Genomic DNA, 16807 nt, shown 5'->3' with positions numbered 1-16807 from the left:
CTGAAATCAGGAGTTTTTAATATGGAGTTTGTGCATTTCTTCTTTTTTAGAGATAGTTAAAATTTAGAAGAGAAGTAGATCATAAGTTTTTCATAGCTATGGGTAAGAGATGTAGCTTTAATTAAACAAAGGAGAGAGGCAATTATAAAAGACAAAAGATAAATTTTATTATAGAAAACTAAAAAAGTTTTACACAAACAAAATTAATATGCCTAGGATAAGAAGGGAAGTCGTTGCATGGGAAAAAATCTTTGTATCAAATGTTTTGATAAGAGTTTAGAATATAAGATATATAGATAACGAATAGATATCTATATATATGGATATGCCAATTAATAAACATTAAGTACATACTATATGCCACTCAGGGCTAAGTATTATATTTTTATATCTAGGTTCTCTATATCTGACTAAGAGCTATTCTCTAATAGATAAGTGGTCAAAGAATTTGAAAGATAGTTTTTAAAAGAATCATAAACTATTAAAAACTGCGTGAAAGAATGCTCCAAATCATGCAAATCCAAACAATCCTGAGTTTTACTTCATTCCTTGAAAATTGGGAAAAATTTCAAAAGATAGAAGGAAGGGAAAGAAATGAAGAAAAAGGAGTGGACATTAGCCACTAGAAAGCAATCTGGTACTATGGACCCAAAGCAGTTAAACTGGACATACCTCTTGGCCCAGTGACCAAGAATGATAATATTGTAAAGACAAACAACTCTGAACATTTAGGCGTTCTGATTCAGCACAATGACCAGCCACAGTTCCAAAGAATTCCATAACTTAGAGTAGTTATTGAGGGCTCTTCCTTCCCCCAATTCCATCTGTATCGTGTATATGTATAAAATATATTGATTTTGGATATGACCATGTGAGCCTTTGTTTTGTTTGAGTATACATATTTGTAATGAGTTTTGTTTTCCTTGTTTTCTCTAATTAGGGGGAAACTGGGGCTGAGAGAATGTGAACCTAATAAGAAAATAAAATGGAATGAAACATCTTTTTAAAAAGATGGGCATATTTTAATTTGGACCAACAGATTCAGTGCCTTGTGTGCATAAGGCACTGGTGTTAGGCTAGTAGGCAGAGAGGGAAGTGAAGGCCCCAGGGGAGGCCTTGGTGGACACTTTTGTCTGAGACCTGGGAGAAGGATGATGGTCTGTCAAAGGTTTCTGTGAGAAGCTATCACACAGGTAGGAAGCTGTTTCCCTCAGGTCCTTTTTTTCCTTTCTCTTTCTCAGCCAGACTCCTACAAAATGTTTATCCTTCTTAACCCTCTTGTTCTCTTCCACTTTCTGTCTTCCTTGTGACATAGTTGAAACTGCCTCCTGCCCGAAGTTGTCAGTGATTTTACATGCAAAATCCCATCATCATTCCTCAGTATCGTGCTGCACTTGATACTATTGATACCTGTCTCCTCCTGGATATTTTGGCCTTTCTGTTTCTATGACTATTCCCTTGCTTGAGCCTCCTCCTACCTGTCTGACTGCTTCTTCATTTCTCTTTGCTGAATTTTATCCACCTCCACACTAGGAAATATGCTCATGTCGTCTTCTCTCTCATCAGTTTCCGAGGACCAATGATCATCTCTAACTATTTAATGCCAGGTGCTTAAACTTCAGTTATATGCCCATTAAATTGCAATAGTCACCTAGTAATCTAAGATTTAGGCCTAAGCTACTTGTCAGTTTGCTCTGAAATTTTGTTGATTGCTCTAGTTTTTAATGTGGAGAAATTTTTACCAGTTATAATGATTTCCATTAATCTCTATTTACATGGATCATTGGCAAATGGAGTCAATTTGCCCAGCTTTTCATTTCTGTTTTGTTCCTAGATGCAGACCAATGCTCAATGTCCCAACAAGTGCCGCCTTTCAGGTTTTATAATATGCTCTTGTGTCCTTTAGCATGCTTGGAATTTGTGCAGGCTGTGCTGGGGTAGGGAGAGGAGGCTTTCTTTGTCACTGCAAACAAGGAGCAAGTTCTTCTCCCCGCTCTCTGCTGCACCAATGTCGCGCCAGAAGCTTTCATCACTCATGTAAGAAATTGATTTTCTTTAAAATGCACACTTTATATTTCTTTTAGAATAAAAAGATACTGTAGAATAGTAAGTTGTTTTTGGTTAAATGTAATTATTTAAAAATTTCCATATTATTTAAGTTAGCAGTCAGCATTTTGTGTGTGTGTAAAAGTATTTTTGGCTGCCTAAATGTTTTCTATAATACCTTTACCTTTTTAAAAAGAGTGTCATATTTTCTTTGGGAAGAGATTGTTGGGCTTCAGGATATAGTGCAGATATAAATGAAAGTTGGCTCCAGTCTTCCACCCATAGCACCCATTTCCTTCTTTCAGCATCTGCTCCCTCTGATAGTGCCTGGGTTTCCTCTGGCCAATGACTCTTTGTGGGGGGATGGGGTGGTCTGGAAAATAGGAAGGGGAAGGAGAGTAGAGGGAAAAAAAAGAAGGGAAAAATAGATCAAAAGGATTAACATGGATAATAAGAGAAAAAAAGGGCATATTTTGGACATTTGGAACTCCACATATTTTTTCTCTTGAATTTCAGTTTTCTTTGTGTGGACTCTGTTTAAAGTTATTAACTACTTCCTTAAATTTCCTATATGCTTCAGGTTGGAGCTAGAGAGAGAGATGATTTCTGTTGAGGAACAAGGCAGCTGTAATAGTAGTCTTTGTGTTACTAGTCATGACATTTGTCATAGTGGCTTAAATTTGGTATTTTCTTATCAGGGCAAACTGACGCTAGCTCTGGAACATTGGTAGCATCGTGCTCTGGATGTGATCATGCTGGATTATGTCTTGTTTCTTGACTATAAGTAACTTGAACAAAAAAAAAAAAGAAAAATGTATTGATTGTTGCATTCTAGGCAATTGCAGAAAAACCTACTACTTCTTTTGACAAAATGTTCCAGTTACCATCTTAGCATGCAAAGTTACCTTACATCTTTTGTTTCTATAATAATTATATGATCATAGATTTAGAGGCATCCTTATTTTTACCTAAGAAAAATCATATCTCTACATAGAAAGAATGAGGAAAGACAATATAAAGAAAAAATAGGCACTTTTATTTGATTTCATTTACATTATGAATTCCTCCCTTGGATTCCAGTATTATTTAAAATATTTTATTTATTTTTATTATTATTTTTTAGCATTGATGTCACCTTCTAGCAATTCCTTTCTGCCCTGTTCCCCTTGTCCCCCACACCCTCATACCAAAACATTGACTAGCTCTGATAAAGCAAGGCTTTATATCTTACACAAAGTCCCTCACTTTTCTACTGAGAGGAAAGAGCTTGCTTTGCTCCCTAGCTTCTGAAGTCAACTGACCATTCAATGACCACTTGATGTGCTAGACTGTTTCTGTCTCTCTTTTTTTTGAAGCAATTGGGGTTAAATGACTTGTCCAGGGTCTCACAGCAATGTGTCCGAGGGCAGATTGGAACTCAGATTCTTTGGACTACTGAACCAGTGTGTCTCTGATGAATTGTTTTCCTTTACTTTTAGGGATTGTTATGTAGATTGGTTCTTAGCTCTGCTTGCTTTGCTCTGCATCCTTCTTGTCTTCCCAAACTTCTTTGAATGATTTATAGTCTTTATTTTAAATGGAGCAGCAATATTTCCTTGCTTTCCTACATGAGCCAGGAGGAGCCATTTTGTTCCCAGTTCTTTACTACCACAAAGAAGTTGCTATAAATAATTCTATCCATTAACTTTGTTATCTAATCGTAAGGCAGGTCTTTAATTGATGCCCTATTTTACTTCTTACAGAAGCTTTCCTTATAACCTGCTCTTGGCTCCTCCAGCCTCCCTCACCAGCTCATTCCTTACTGAGAAAACAGTGTTTTCTGTGAGCTTCCTGTTTTCCCCTTCTCCAGATCTCCAAGCCCCTTGATGTCTTTCTACATTGTTGCCTTCTTCGCCCCAGGGTCTGATGAACAAGTAGCTCTTCTCACCCTAGCAGACCACTCTCCATGAGCCCTTGATCCCACCCCCTGCTGTTTTGTCTGCATCCTTGTTTTCTCTTCATTTTCAATCTCTCCCCATCATCTACTGATTCCTTCTCTGATGCCAAGTTTCCTCCATCTTTAAAAATCCTCAGCCCTCTGCATCTCTCCAGGTTGTCATCCTAGCTCTCTCCTCCCTTTGAAAACAAAACTTTGTTCTCATCTCTCGACCCTTTTCAGGCCAGAGGAGCAGGCATCTCTTTCTAACCCTCACCCCCTTGTTGCATCTGATCCCGCTGACCACCTGCTTCTCCTGGATGCTCTCTCCTCTCTGTTTCCAACACTGCTCACCCATGCTTTTCTGCAAGTCTGACTGCTCCTTCCTGGCGCCCTTTATGGTTTATTGTCAGTAAAGGGGAAAGGCATGTATTGGGAGAGTGGCTGAATAGTAACCAAAGAGTTATGGGAAGGTTATTTTTATTTAAGGATCAGAGAAACCCGATCATGGTTTTTAAGTCCATTGGGAATCCTGATTGGCAAATAGTGAAGGTTAAAAGAAACTTGATGAAAAAGGGGGGATGCATCCTGGAGTAAGGTTCAGGAGGAGGCAGGGAGGAAGTGGTTGGGTTTGAGGAACTTAAGGAATTGTGTAGTCAAGGGTCTCTACAGACTGTTCCTCTTGGTGACCAAAGGAGGAAGAATTGAGAGGGTGATCATCCCGAGTAACTATGAGGAACTGAAGAAGGTGCTGGGGGTCTTGAGTCTAGAAGAGAGCCAGGTCATTGGCCATGGACACGGATGGAATTGTTGGGGAGAGAGGAGAGATGAAAAGTTTTTGTTACAGGGGTGAGGTAAATGACAGTGACAGAGCGAGCAGCCTGTCTCTCTGTCCCTCACTCACAAGGAGTGAGATTATTTGGGGGAATTTTCACATTGAATACCCAAGTCCGCAAGGAGGCAGGAGAGGAGATAGGGAGGAAAGTCAAGAGCCAGGTGCTAACATCATTGAGAAAATGAAAAAAAAAAAAAAAAAAAAAAAAAAAAAAAAGAGGGAAGGTGACCTCAGGCTCTTTCACTTCAGGATTACAGCTGCTGTCGGAGTACTTCTCTTCATCTTCTTATGCTTCTCTCCGGTTCTCCTGCTTCCCTCTTTTACAAAGAAGTAGTAACCTGCTTCAGTTCTACTGCCTTTCCCAAACCCTTCCTTTCTCAGTCTCTGACCACAGCTTTTACCCTTTCCTTTTTTTTCCTCTTAATTCATTTTTATTGAGATGGGGTCACCTTTTATCCTCAGGCTGGAAACACTGCTATTGGTGGGCCTGATTCCATGATTGATCAGCATGGGAAATCATGAAATGTAAAGACAGGAGTCAAGAAAAACCAAGAAGAATAAACACTCCTCCTCCTCCTCCAGGAGCTTGTGGAGGGAAATTTGTACCTATCCATTGGTTACCTATTCACAGGAGAAGCTGCTGTTGTCCCAGTTTACAGGTCTCCTCCTGCCCTCCCCTTCCCTGGCTCTGCCCCTTGGTAGCAGGGGTTGGGGTGTGCCTCCAAGCTGGTCTGGCTCTCCTGGCAATCCTCTCTCACCACCTCTCATCCCCATGCTCCTGTTTGTTCCCCTGCAGCTATCTTTTGCTTTTGTATAATGGAATTGAGGCAGTCCTTAGATGTCAGTTTCTTGTGATCCCACGCCCCTGTGTCTGCCTCCCTTGGATTCATCCCTGTCCTGTCCCTTTCTTCCCTCACATGGGTGATGCACTCCAGGCTCCCTGCTTTTGTTGTTCCGTCTGAAAATTGTCAAAGCAAAACCGCTGTTCGGCAGTCCCTTCTGGTTTAACTGCCTTCAGAAGGTCCTTGAAGACACTTAGATTCTGAGACATGCTTGTTTCTTTGCTTTCTATTAGTGTCTAACCACTTGGTCATTATTCCCTTCCCGTTGCTCAAATGTATTTACTATCTAGGTTTTTCTTGACTCTTGAATTTACATTTCAGTTTCTCTATTCAGCTCTGGATTTTTCATTAGGAATCCTTAGAAGGCCTCTATTTTATTAAATATCTGTGTTTTCATTTTTAGGATGATGCTCAGTTTTGCTGAGAGAATTATTCACGAAGTTTTCTCAACCTTTATAGTAGTAGTTGTCAAATGTTTTGTAATCCTGACTGTAGTTCCTTGATACTTGGAACTTTTTCTTTCTGGCTGCTTGCAGTAATTTTTCTTTAATCTAAAAAATCTGGAGTTTGCTGTAATTTTCCTGGCAGTTTTCATTTTGGGATTTATTTGAGGTAGTAAGTGGATTCTTTCTATTTTCATTTTGTCCTCTGCTTATAAAAATTTTAGGCAATTTTCATTCATAATTTGTAAAAATATGGTTAAATATGATTTAAAAATCATAGATTTAGTTTTTTGGCTCTTGTTATCAGTTAGTTTGATAAATCTGAGTTTACCATTCCCTATTTTCTGGTTCAATTGATAAAAAATATTTCGTCTTTCCATTTTATTTTAGTATTTCTTAATGTCTCATGATGCCATTGATTTCTGTTTAGTCCATCCTAATTTTAAAGAAATATTATTTGGATAAGTTTTCACATGTAGTCTACAAACTATTCTTTCCCCAGTGGTTTCCTCTAGAGTTCATATTTAATTTCCATTTTTTTTTTTTCATTTTAGAGGTCTCATCTAATCTATAATCATTTTTAAATTCAATTAAATTCTTCTACGAATTCCAGTAGACCTTGTAAAGCTGTTCCTGTAACAAATGTTTTAGTTCGGTTTTTTTTTTTTTTTTTTATTATGAGGGAAGAGTATTTGAACTGGGGCAAGGCAGCTAATGAGGAGATAGCCAGGAGGAGATAAAGCTTTTTATTTTCAAAACATGTGCATAGTTTTCAGCATTCACCCTTGATAAATCTTGTGTACTAAATTTTTTCTCCCTCCCTTTTCCCCACCTCTTCTCCTAGACAGCAATTTATACAATATATGTTAAACATGTATAATTCTTCTATACATATTTCCACATCTATCATTCTGCAGAAGAAAAATCAGATCAAAAAGGAAAAAAAATGAGAAAGAAAAAAATGCAAGGAAATAATAACAAAAAAAAAGCAAAAATACTATGTTGTGATTCACATTCAGTCCCTTTGGTCCTCTATCTTGAGTGTAGATGTCTCTCTTCATCCCAAGTCTATTGGAACTGGTCTGACTGAATTACCTCATTATTGAAGCGAGCCATGTCCATCAGAATTGATCATTGTATAGTTTTGTTGTTGCCATGTACAGTGATCTCCTGATTCTGCTCATTTCATGTAAGTCTCTCCAGGCGTTTCTGAAATCATCCTCTGATCGTTTCTTACAGAACAATAATATTCCATAACATTCATATACCAGAACTTATTCAGCCATTCTCCAACTGATGGGCTTCCACTTAGTTTCCAGTTTCTTGCCACAAACGTTCTTGTACATACGGGTCCCTTTCCCTCTTTTAAGATCTCTTTGGGATATAAGCTCAGTAGTAACACTGCTGGATCAAAGAATATGCACAGTTTGATAGCCCTTTGAGCATAGTTCCAAATTGCTCTCCAGAAAGGTTGGATCCAATTCACAACTTCACCAACAATGTATCAGTGTCCCAGTTTTCCCACATCCCCTCCAACATTCAGCATTATCTTTCCCTAACAGCCTTCTTAGCTTTGCTCTGGGATCGTCCTCAGACAAGAAGCTGCCTCCCTGTGCTGGTGTGTCCTCCCCAGACCTAGGTTTCCTCTGCCTGAATTGTAGGCCTATTAGATATTGTTCCTCCTGAAACCAAGCTTTATGAGTTGCCTTTTCTCTTCCACTTCATTATACTGAGTCTCTGTCTCAGTGATAGGCAAGATTGTTTTATCTCCCCTCCCTTCTATTTATGAATAAGGCATTAAAAAAAATTGGGGAGGCAGCCTTGAAGTCAGGAGGACCTGAGTTCAAATCTGGCTCCAAACATTTAACACTTCCTAGCTGTGTGACCCTGGGCAAGTCACTTAACCCCAACTGCCTCAGCAAAAAAAAAAAAAAAAAAAAAAAAAAAAAAGGTTTGGATTTTAAAAATAGACAAATTTGGTTAAAACAAATGCTGATTTCACTACTTTTTCTGCACTTGCACTTACGAGCCTGAGAGGCTCTATCTGTTCTGTTTGTTTAATTTGGAAAATGAGAAAAATTGTGTAATTTAAGAGTTGGAAGGGACTCCAGAAGTCATTGATTATAATACAACCTGAAAGAATCTTTTCCCTATTCCTGCAACTGTTCAGCTGCCTCTGTTGACTGGGTTTAAATCAAGCTTCAGACATTTAACTAGCTCTGTAACCCTGGGTAAGGCACTTTGCCTTGGTTTCTTCATCTGTAAAATGGGGAGAAAGTAAGTAGCACCTATCTCCTAGAGATAATGTGAAGATCAAATGAGATAATTGTAAATCACTTCACCCAGCACATAGTAGGGGCCATATCAACGCTTGTTCTCTTCTTCTCTTGTCTAGAATAACCTTGACAAAAAACTCTCCATACTTCTTCCACCTACTTTGAGGCTGGCCCCATCTCCTGACAGCCCCTCACATTTGGACAGCTCTGATGTCTATGGGGATCTGCCCCTGTAATCTCTGCTCATTGCTACCAGATTTAGCCCCCCTTATGGACTACACCTTGTTCCTGAGATTGCTGAATTTGTTCATCTAAACCTTGGTGCTGAAATCCTGCAGTTGTGTCCCTCTTCAGATGTGCCCCTCCAGTAAATATGCACCCCTCTCCTCTCCCTCACATGTGAATTCACATGTAGGTCTTCAATTTCTGCCTTGTCAGGAGTTCCTTCCCATTCACCTAGAGACAGGATCATAGGTTGAGAACTGGATTGGGTCTGTAGGAAGTTTCCAACCACATCAGGAAAATGATTTGGGAATTTTACTGGGATTGCCAAACTCGGGTACTGCTGGCAGGGATGAGAGTCTGAGCAAGAAGTGGCCTGTCCTCTTGTCTTTGTAAACACAAGGTTTTGATTTTGTGGTTAGAATGGCTTTTATTGCCTGAATAGGCATTTAAAGTACATCCAGAAATTTAAACATAAAATGCTCTTTTCTTTTTTTCAGTGACGCCATCTGTAATTTTGTCATCTGCAATGACGCTTCTCTCCGAGGACAGCCAATCATCTTTAACCCCGACTTCTTTGTGGAGAAGCTCCGACATGAAAAGCCTGACGTTTTCACTGAGCTTGTCGTCAGCAATATCACCAGACTCATTGACCTGCCGGGCACAGAATTGGCCCAGCTGATGGGGGAGGTGGACTTGAAGTTACCCAGCGGGGCTGGCACAGCGTCAGGCTTCTTCAGATCGCTCATGTCTCTCAAGCGCAAAGGTGGGAAAGGGCTTTCTGAAGGACAGGCAAAATACAGTGTCCCCCCTAACCTCCTCACATCTGGTGATTCTCTGATTGATTTCATGTTGAAAAGATGTGCAATCCCAAGTGAGGAGTATGATCTATTCATGGGATTTTGTGTAGGCTTTAATTAATAAAAATCACAATGGGGAGTGGTGAGAGAGCTAATCTAGGAGTAAGAAGACCCAAGTTCAAGTCCGTTCTCTGACTCATTCTGGCTGGTTGGAGTTAGAAGGAGTCTCCACACTGGGAGTGTCTAACACCATTGAAATCCCCCTGAAAATTATAATATGGTCATAACATTATAAATATAGTCCAAGTAAATAGAACTATTAAACTGAAGTAAATATACCCGAAGCAAAAATTTTTCTTAGAGTCTTGAAAGTATGGTAAAGTGCAAAGTCAATTAGCATTTATTAAATGCCTGTTATAGGCTGGGTACTGTACTTAGTGCTAGGGATACAAAGAAAAGCAAATGAACATTCTAGCTTGCAGGAAGCTGACAGTCTGATGGAGAAGAAAACATGGAGATTACAAACAAATGAAGTGCTGTATGTGTAGGGGAATTAGGACTGGTCTCAGAACATGAAAGGACTGGGAAAGGCTTCTTGCAGGGAAACTTTTTTTTTTTTTTTTTTTCCTTTCTTTCATTTTTATTTAGAATTTTTTTTCCCACAGTATATATGCATGAGTAATTTTTTTTAAAATTATTATCCCTTGTATTCATTTTTCCAAATTATCCCCCCCCCATTCCCTCTCCCCGATGGCAGGCAATCCCATACATTTTACATGTGTTACAACATAACCTAGATATAATATATATGTGTAAATACCATTTTCTTGTTGCACATTAAGTATTAGATTCCGAAGGTATAAGTAACCTGGGCAGATAGACAGTAGTGCTAACAATTTACATTCACTTCCCAGTGTTCCTTCTCTGGGTGTAGTTGTTTCTGTCCATCATTGATCAACTGGAAGTGAGTTGGATCTTCTTTATGTTGAAGATATCCACTTCCATCAGAATACATCTTCATACAGCATTGTTGTTGAAGTGTACAGTGATCTTCTGGTTCTGCTCATTTCACTCAGCATCAGTTGATGTAAGTCTCTCCAGGCCTCTCTGTATTCCTCCTGCTCGTCATTTCTTACAGAGCAATAATATTCCATAACCTTCATATACCATAATTTACCCAACCATTCTCCAATTGATGGACATCCATTCATCTTCCAGTTTCTAGCCACTACGAAAAGGGCTACCACAAACATTTTGGCACATACAGGTCCCTTTCCGCTTTTTAGTATTTCTTTGGAATATAATCCCAATAGCAGCACTGCTGGGTCAAAGGGTATGCACAGTTTGATAACTTTTTGGGCATAGTTCCAAATTGCTCTCCAGAATGGCTGGATTCTTTCACAACTCCACCAACAATGTATCAGTGTCCCAGTTTTCCCACATCCCCTCCAACATTCATCATTATTTGTTCCTGTTATCTTAGCCAATCTGACAGGTGTGTAGTGGTATCTTAGAATTGTCTTAATTTGCATTTCTCTGATCAGTAGTACTGATAAGAGTGTAGTACTTTCATAAGTAGTACTTTCATAAGAGTGGGTATAGTTTCAATTTCATCATCTGAGAATTGTCTGTTCATATCCTTTGACCATTTATCAATTGGAGAATGGTTTGATTTCTTAAATTCTCTATATATTTTGGAAATGAGACCTTTGTCAGAACCTTTAACTTTAAAAATATTTTCCCAATTTGTTACTTCCCTTCTAATCTTGTTTGCATTAGTATTGTTTGTACAGAAACCTTTTAGTTTGATGTAATCAAAATCTTCTATTTTGTGATCAATAATGATCTCTAGTTCTCCTCTGGTCATAAATTCCTTCCTCCTCCACAGGTCTGAGAGGTAGATTATCCTCTGTTCCTCTAATCTATTTATTATCTCCCTCTTTATGCCTAAATCATGGACCCATTTTGATCTTATCTTGGTATATGGTGTTAAGTGTGGATCCATATCTAATTTCTGCCATACTAATTTCCAGTTTTCCCAACAGTTTTTTCCGAATAATGAATTTTTGTCCCTAATGTTGGTATCTTTGGGTTTGTCAAAGATTAGATTGCTATAGATGTGCCCTTTTTTGTCCTTTGTATCTAATCTGTTCCACTGATCTACAGATCTATTTCTTAGCCAATACCAAATGGTTTTGGTGACTGCTGCTATATAATATAGCTTTAGATCAGGTACACTTAGACCACCTTCCTCTGACTTTTTTTTCATTAGTTCCCTTGCAATTCTCGACTTTTATTCTTCCATATGAATTTTGTTGTTATTTTTTCTAGGTCATTAAAATAGTTTCTTGGGAGTCTGACTGGTATAGCACTAAATAAATAGATTAGTTTGGGGAGTATTGTCATCTTTATTATATTTGCTCGGCCTATCCAAGAGCACTGAATGTCTTTCCAATTATTTAAATCTGACTTTATTTTTGTGGCAAGTGTTTTGTAATTTTTCTCATATAATTCCTGACTTTTCTTTGGTAGATGGATTCCCAAATACTTTATACTCTCAACATTTGTTTGGAATGGAATTTCTCTTTGTATCTCTTGCTGTTGCATTTTGTTGGTGATATATAAAAATGCTGAGGATTTATGTGGATTTATTTTGTATCCTGCCACTTTGCTAAAATTCTGAATTATTTCTAATAGCTTTTTAGCAGAGTCTTTGGGGTTCTCTAAGTATACCATCATGTCATCTGCAAAAAGTGATAGTTTGATTGCCTCATTACCCACCCTAATTCCTTGAATCTCTTTCTTGGCTCTTATTGCCGAGGCTAGCATTTCTAGTACTATATTGAATAGTAATGGTGATAGTGGGCAACCTTGTTTCACTCCTGATCTTACTTGGAAAGGTTTCTTGCAGGGAAACTTGAGGAAAGCCAGGGAAGTTAAGGGCTGGAGACAGAATATCAAGTACTTGGGGGGAATAAGGTGTAAGTAAGTTGGAGAGTAGGAAGGGAAGGAAGGGCTTTAAAAGCCACACCAAATGCTATTTGCGATCCTGGAATTAAGAGGGAACCCTTGGAGTTTATGGAATTGGGGTGTGTATGTGTGTGTGCATGTGTGTGCACAAGCATGTAAGTATATATATGTGTGTGGTGTATGCAAGTGTGTGCATGTGTCTGTAGTGCATCAGTGTGTACACACATATGGGTGAGTACATGTGTATGCATGTGTGAGTGTGTATATGTGTCTGTGTGTGTGCATGCATGTGTGTGTGGTTTCTCATGGTTTTCCTCTTTAGTTCTGATTATTCAACTTAACAAACATGGAAACATGTTTAAAATGGTGGACGTGCAGAACTTACATTAGATTGCTTGTTGTCTTGGAGAGAGGGGAGCAAAGGGAGAAAGGGAGAAAAAATTTAGAACTCAAAATTTTACAAAATTGAATGTTGAAAACTATCTTTACATGTAATTGGAAAAAATAAAAAACTATTAAGCTGAGAAAAAAAGAAAAAAGAAATTCCCTTATGTCTCCCCGAAAAATGCCTTTGTCTTTTGGAATCTCAGTTTCTGTGTCTGTGAAATCAGGGGTTGAACTAGGGAACCTCAGAGGTCTCTTTCAGCTCTAAGTTAATGAGGCTTTGGAAGTAGTTGTCAGCATGAATGGTCCCTCTTCTTTTATGTTGCATTATTATTGAAATCCAGTTCTGTTTACTTATAAAACAAAACCAAACTATACATTGAAAAGACATGGGTAGATTGAAGAAAACAGAAAATTTGCTCTTTGAGGGCTGTAGTACTCAAACATTGTCATTCCATGGACTACTTGACTATCTCCATAATATGTGAATGTCTTACCTGTTTGTGTAGTTTGTGACTCAAAACATTTCTTTCAAAGAATAAGGTATTAATGAGATCATGTCTGATTTTTATTAAACAATAAATTATTTGTATGAGAATGTATGAAAATTTTGAAATCATAACCATTATATAATGAAATTAGTCCAAAAAAAAAAAAACACTAGGGTTTTTTTTGTTTTTTAATAGTTTTTTATTTACAAGATATATACATGGGTAATTTTTCAACATTGACCCTTGCAAAACCTTCTGTTTTAATTTTTCCCCTTCTTCCCGCCACCCCTCCCCTAGATGGCAGATAGTCCAATACATGTTAAATATGTTAAAGTATATATATACATATATCTATATCTATATCTATATCTATCTATCTATCTATCTATCTATCTATCTATCTATCTATCTATCTATATGTCTTGCTGCACAAGAAAAATCAGATTTAGAAAAAAGGTAAAAAAACTTGAGAAGGAAAATAAAAATGCAAGTAAACACAATAGAAAGAGTGGAAATGCTATGCTGTGCCTCATTTCCCATAGTTCTCTTTTTGGGTATAGCTGATTCTCTTAATTACTGAACAATTGGAACTGATTTGGATCCTCTCATTGTTGAAGAGAGCCATGTCTATCAGAATTAATCATTATATGGTATTGTTGTTGAAGTGTATAATGATCTCTTGCTTCTGCTCATTTCACTTTCAGCATCATTTCATGTTAGTCTCTCCAGGCCTCTCTGAAATCATCCTGCTGATCATTTCTTACATAAAAATAATATTCCATAACATTCGTATACCATAATTCAGCCATTCTCCAATTGAGGAGCAGCCATTCAATTTCCAGTTTCTAGCCACTACAAAGAGGGCTACCACAAACATTTTTGCCCATTTGGGTAACTAGTTGTTTTTAACACTTTGGGAGTTGCTACCTTGATGTTCTGTTGTACTTATGAAGTATCTTTCTGTATGTGACATAATGCCACATATTCTACAGAATTAAACAAAAAGGTTTTATTTATATTTCACCTCAAGAAGCCTGTGATCTAATACTAAACACTGGAGAGAATAAATTAGGAACTCCTGTGGTATTGCTTATTGTTTAGTACAGTGCATTAACCTTCAGTCAGCTTCTAAATTAACATTAATTTATTGACCATGTGAAGTGATTTTTAGATTAGTAAAATATATAACTATATTCTGTTTATTCAGGAGGCTCCAATGCTTTTAATAATATACTATACTATATGTGCAAACTTGTTCACTGCCTTGCTTTATGGTTTTCTAGAAAAAGGAGTTGTATTTGGATCACCATTGACAGAAGAAGGCATTGCTCAAATTTGTCAACTGATTGAATATCTACACAAAAGTAAGTCTATTGTCAGTTTTGCTCTCCTTTTCATTATTAGAATGTGTAATTTTTTGCTGACAGAGTTGCTAACCCCATGGCAAGAAAGTATGCCATACATAATTTGGGTTCCAAGTTCTGTGATGTGCTTATATGCTTAATAACTTTGTATATGAAAAAAGTCTACATCATATGTCAAATTTCATTTTTCTGTTACCTTGAAAAGGATTCTTGCTAAAAAAAATTGGCTCTGATGCATCATAAAAATCATAGTTAATATAACATTATACTTTATGCATATTCTGAATGATCTAATTCCCCCACATGATCCCTTTAAAAGAAAATAGTCAAATTGATTCTCAGAATCCCAGAAAAAGTCCTGGTTTAGGAATCAGAGAGGTCTGTATTTCAGTTTTGGCTCTACTGCTGATGGCCAAGTGATCACAGAACTTGTCACTGACCTTGCAGTTCTCTTCTCCAAATTAATCCAGATGATCTTCTTCAGGCTCTTCTCATTTCTAACATGCTATGATGAAAGTAGATCATATAGGTAATTTGTCTTTGTGGAGAGTAATTAGAATGTTTTTTCAAATTTATGTTAAAGTCAGTCAATCACCATTGATTAAGCATATACCTTATGCCTTCTTGTGTATTCTCAGTGAAAAAGAAAGAAATGGAAATTTTTTTGAAATAAGAATCTTAGCTCAGTCCAGAAAAAGAGTAGATTATATACATACATACATACACACACATATGTAATACACATACACACATACACAGTTGGATTGAATTGAAATAGAGGCTAGAAGATGGAAATGGTCCCATGATACTATTTTAAAGTGTACTTGCCTCTTTAATGAATTCACTCCTACTATAAATACATATTTATTGATCTAATGACCATTTAATAAGTTTTTATTACACAGTAGAACCCATTTTTGGTGGTGGTGTTCATTTGTTTCAATTGTATCTGAATCTTCATGATCCTATTTGGCCTTTTCCAGCTCTTTTTTAACAGATGAGGAACTGAGGCAAAGTTAGGTGAGTTGTACAGGATCACACAATTAGTAAATACAGCTAGTAAGTGTCTAGGGCTGAATTTGAACTCAAGAAGATGAGTCTTCTTGACTCCAGGCCTAGCATTCTATCCACTGTGTCATCAGTTGCCCCAGAAGAATCAAAAGGGTTTCTTAATACATATTTCTTTCTGAGAAATGCTCTTGGGGCAGCTGATAGAGCACCAGTCCTGAAATCAGGAGGACCTGAATTCAAATATGAACTTAGACACTGAATACTTCCTAGTTGTGTGACCCTGGGCAAGTCACTTAACCCAATTGCCTCAGGAAAAAAAAAGAAGAAAAGAAATGCTCTTGCTTCTATGAACTGACAGCTAAGTGTTTGGAGAGTCTCCTTGGTTATGCACTTAATCCAACTAGAAGTCAGTCAGCCAATCAACATTCATTATTAAGCATTTGCTGAGTCCCACATATTAAGACTAAAAAGTAGAACAAAAGGGGTATATTAAGCTGGGAATTTGGAACCAGGTTTAGTAAAGTAAATCTGTATTTGTAGATGTTGTGTTGGACCCCTATCAGAGAATACAATTTTCTCTAAAGTAGTAACTATTTTGTTGATGTTTATAGTATACAGTGGTAAGAGGTGTATTTGTGTTGATGGATACCATATTTACATTTTAAGGAGAACTTAAAGAATACTGGAAATAGTATAAATTACATGAAAGTATACCTGCCAAAACAGACATGGGAACTATATGAACATATACATAAAACACTTTTTATACAAATAGTCAGATTTAAATAATTGAAGTAATATCTGTTGTTGTGGGTAGATAAAATCAATATTTGAAAAATGATAAGTTTACCTATTTATTTGATGCCATCCCAATTAAATTACTAGAAATTATCTTACTGACTTAGAAAAAAAATAGTAATAAAGTTAATTTGGAAGAACAAAAGGGCCGAAACTTCAAAGACGCCAGGAGAAAAATATGTAAAGGAAGCAGATTCAGCAGAATCAGACCTTAAACTATATTATAAGATGAGAGCATTGATGAAGTGTAAAATTGGTAATTTTTACTATTTTAAATTAATTCTTGTATAAACCTGTGTAGCTAAGAGTAGAAGGAATGCAGAAAATGGGGAAAAATTTTCATAAGACAATCTCTCATATAAGATATGATTGGTTAGGAATACTGCTGTGCAGGAAATGATGAGCTGGTT

At 37.2% G+C, this 16807-nt stretch overlaps 1 protein-coding gene across 2 annotated transcripts in view; it reads left to right on the top strand.

The window, feature by feature from the left end:
• ARHGAP19 (Rho GTPase activating protein 19) overlaps positions 1–16807 on the top strand; it is a 49803-nt gene that overhangs the window by 8027 nt on the left and 24969 nt on the right. Inside the window, exons 1-3 of one of the 2 annotated variants that reach the window (XM_074295973.1) lie at positions 1943–2037; positions 9080–9345; positions 14508–14588. In XM_074295973.1, the coding sequence (XP_074152074.1) occupies positions 2009–2037; positions 9080–9345; positions 14508–14588 (376 nt within the window). In that variant the 5' untranslated portion in view covers positions 1943–2008. Of the gene's footprint in view, positions 1–1942; positions 2038–9079; positions 9346–14507; positions 14589–16807 lie in introns of those variants that run through there. The other variant, XM_074295972.1, reaches the window with a different exon arrangement.

The sequence above is a fragment of the Sminthopsis crassicaudata genome, chromosome 2, assembly GCF_048593235.1.
Source record: "Sminthopsis crassicaudata isolate SCR6 chromosome 2, ASM4859323v1, whole genome shotgun sequence".
Classification (NCBI taxonomy): Eukaryota; Metazoa; Chordata; class Mammalia; order Dasyuromorphia; family Dasyuridae; genus Sminthopsis; species Sminthopsis crassicaudata.
The sequence above is the reverse complement of the archived record's forward strand: the minus strand, read 5'-3'. Positions and strand labels throughout refer to the sequence as shown.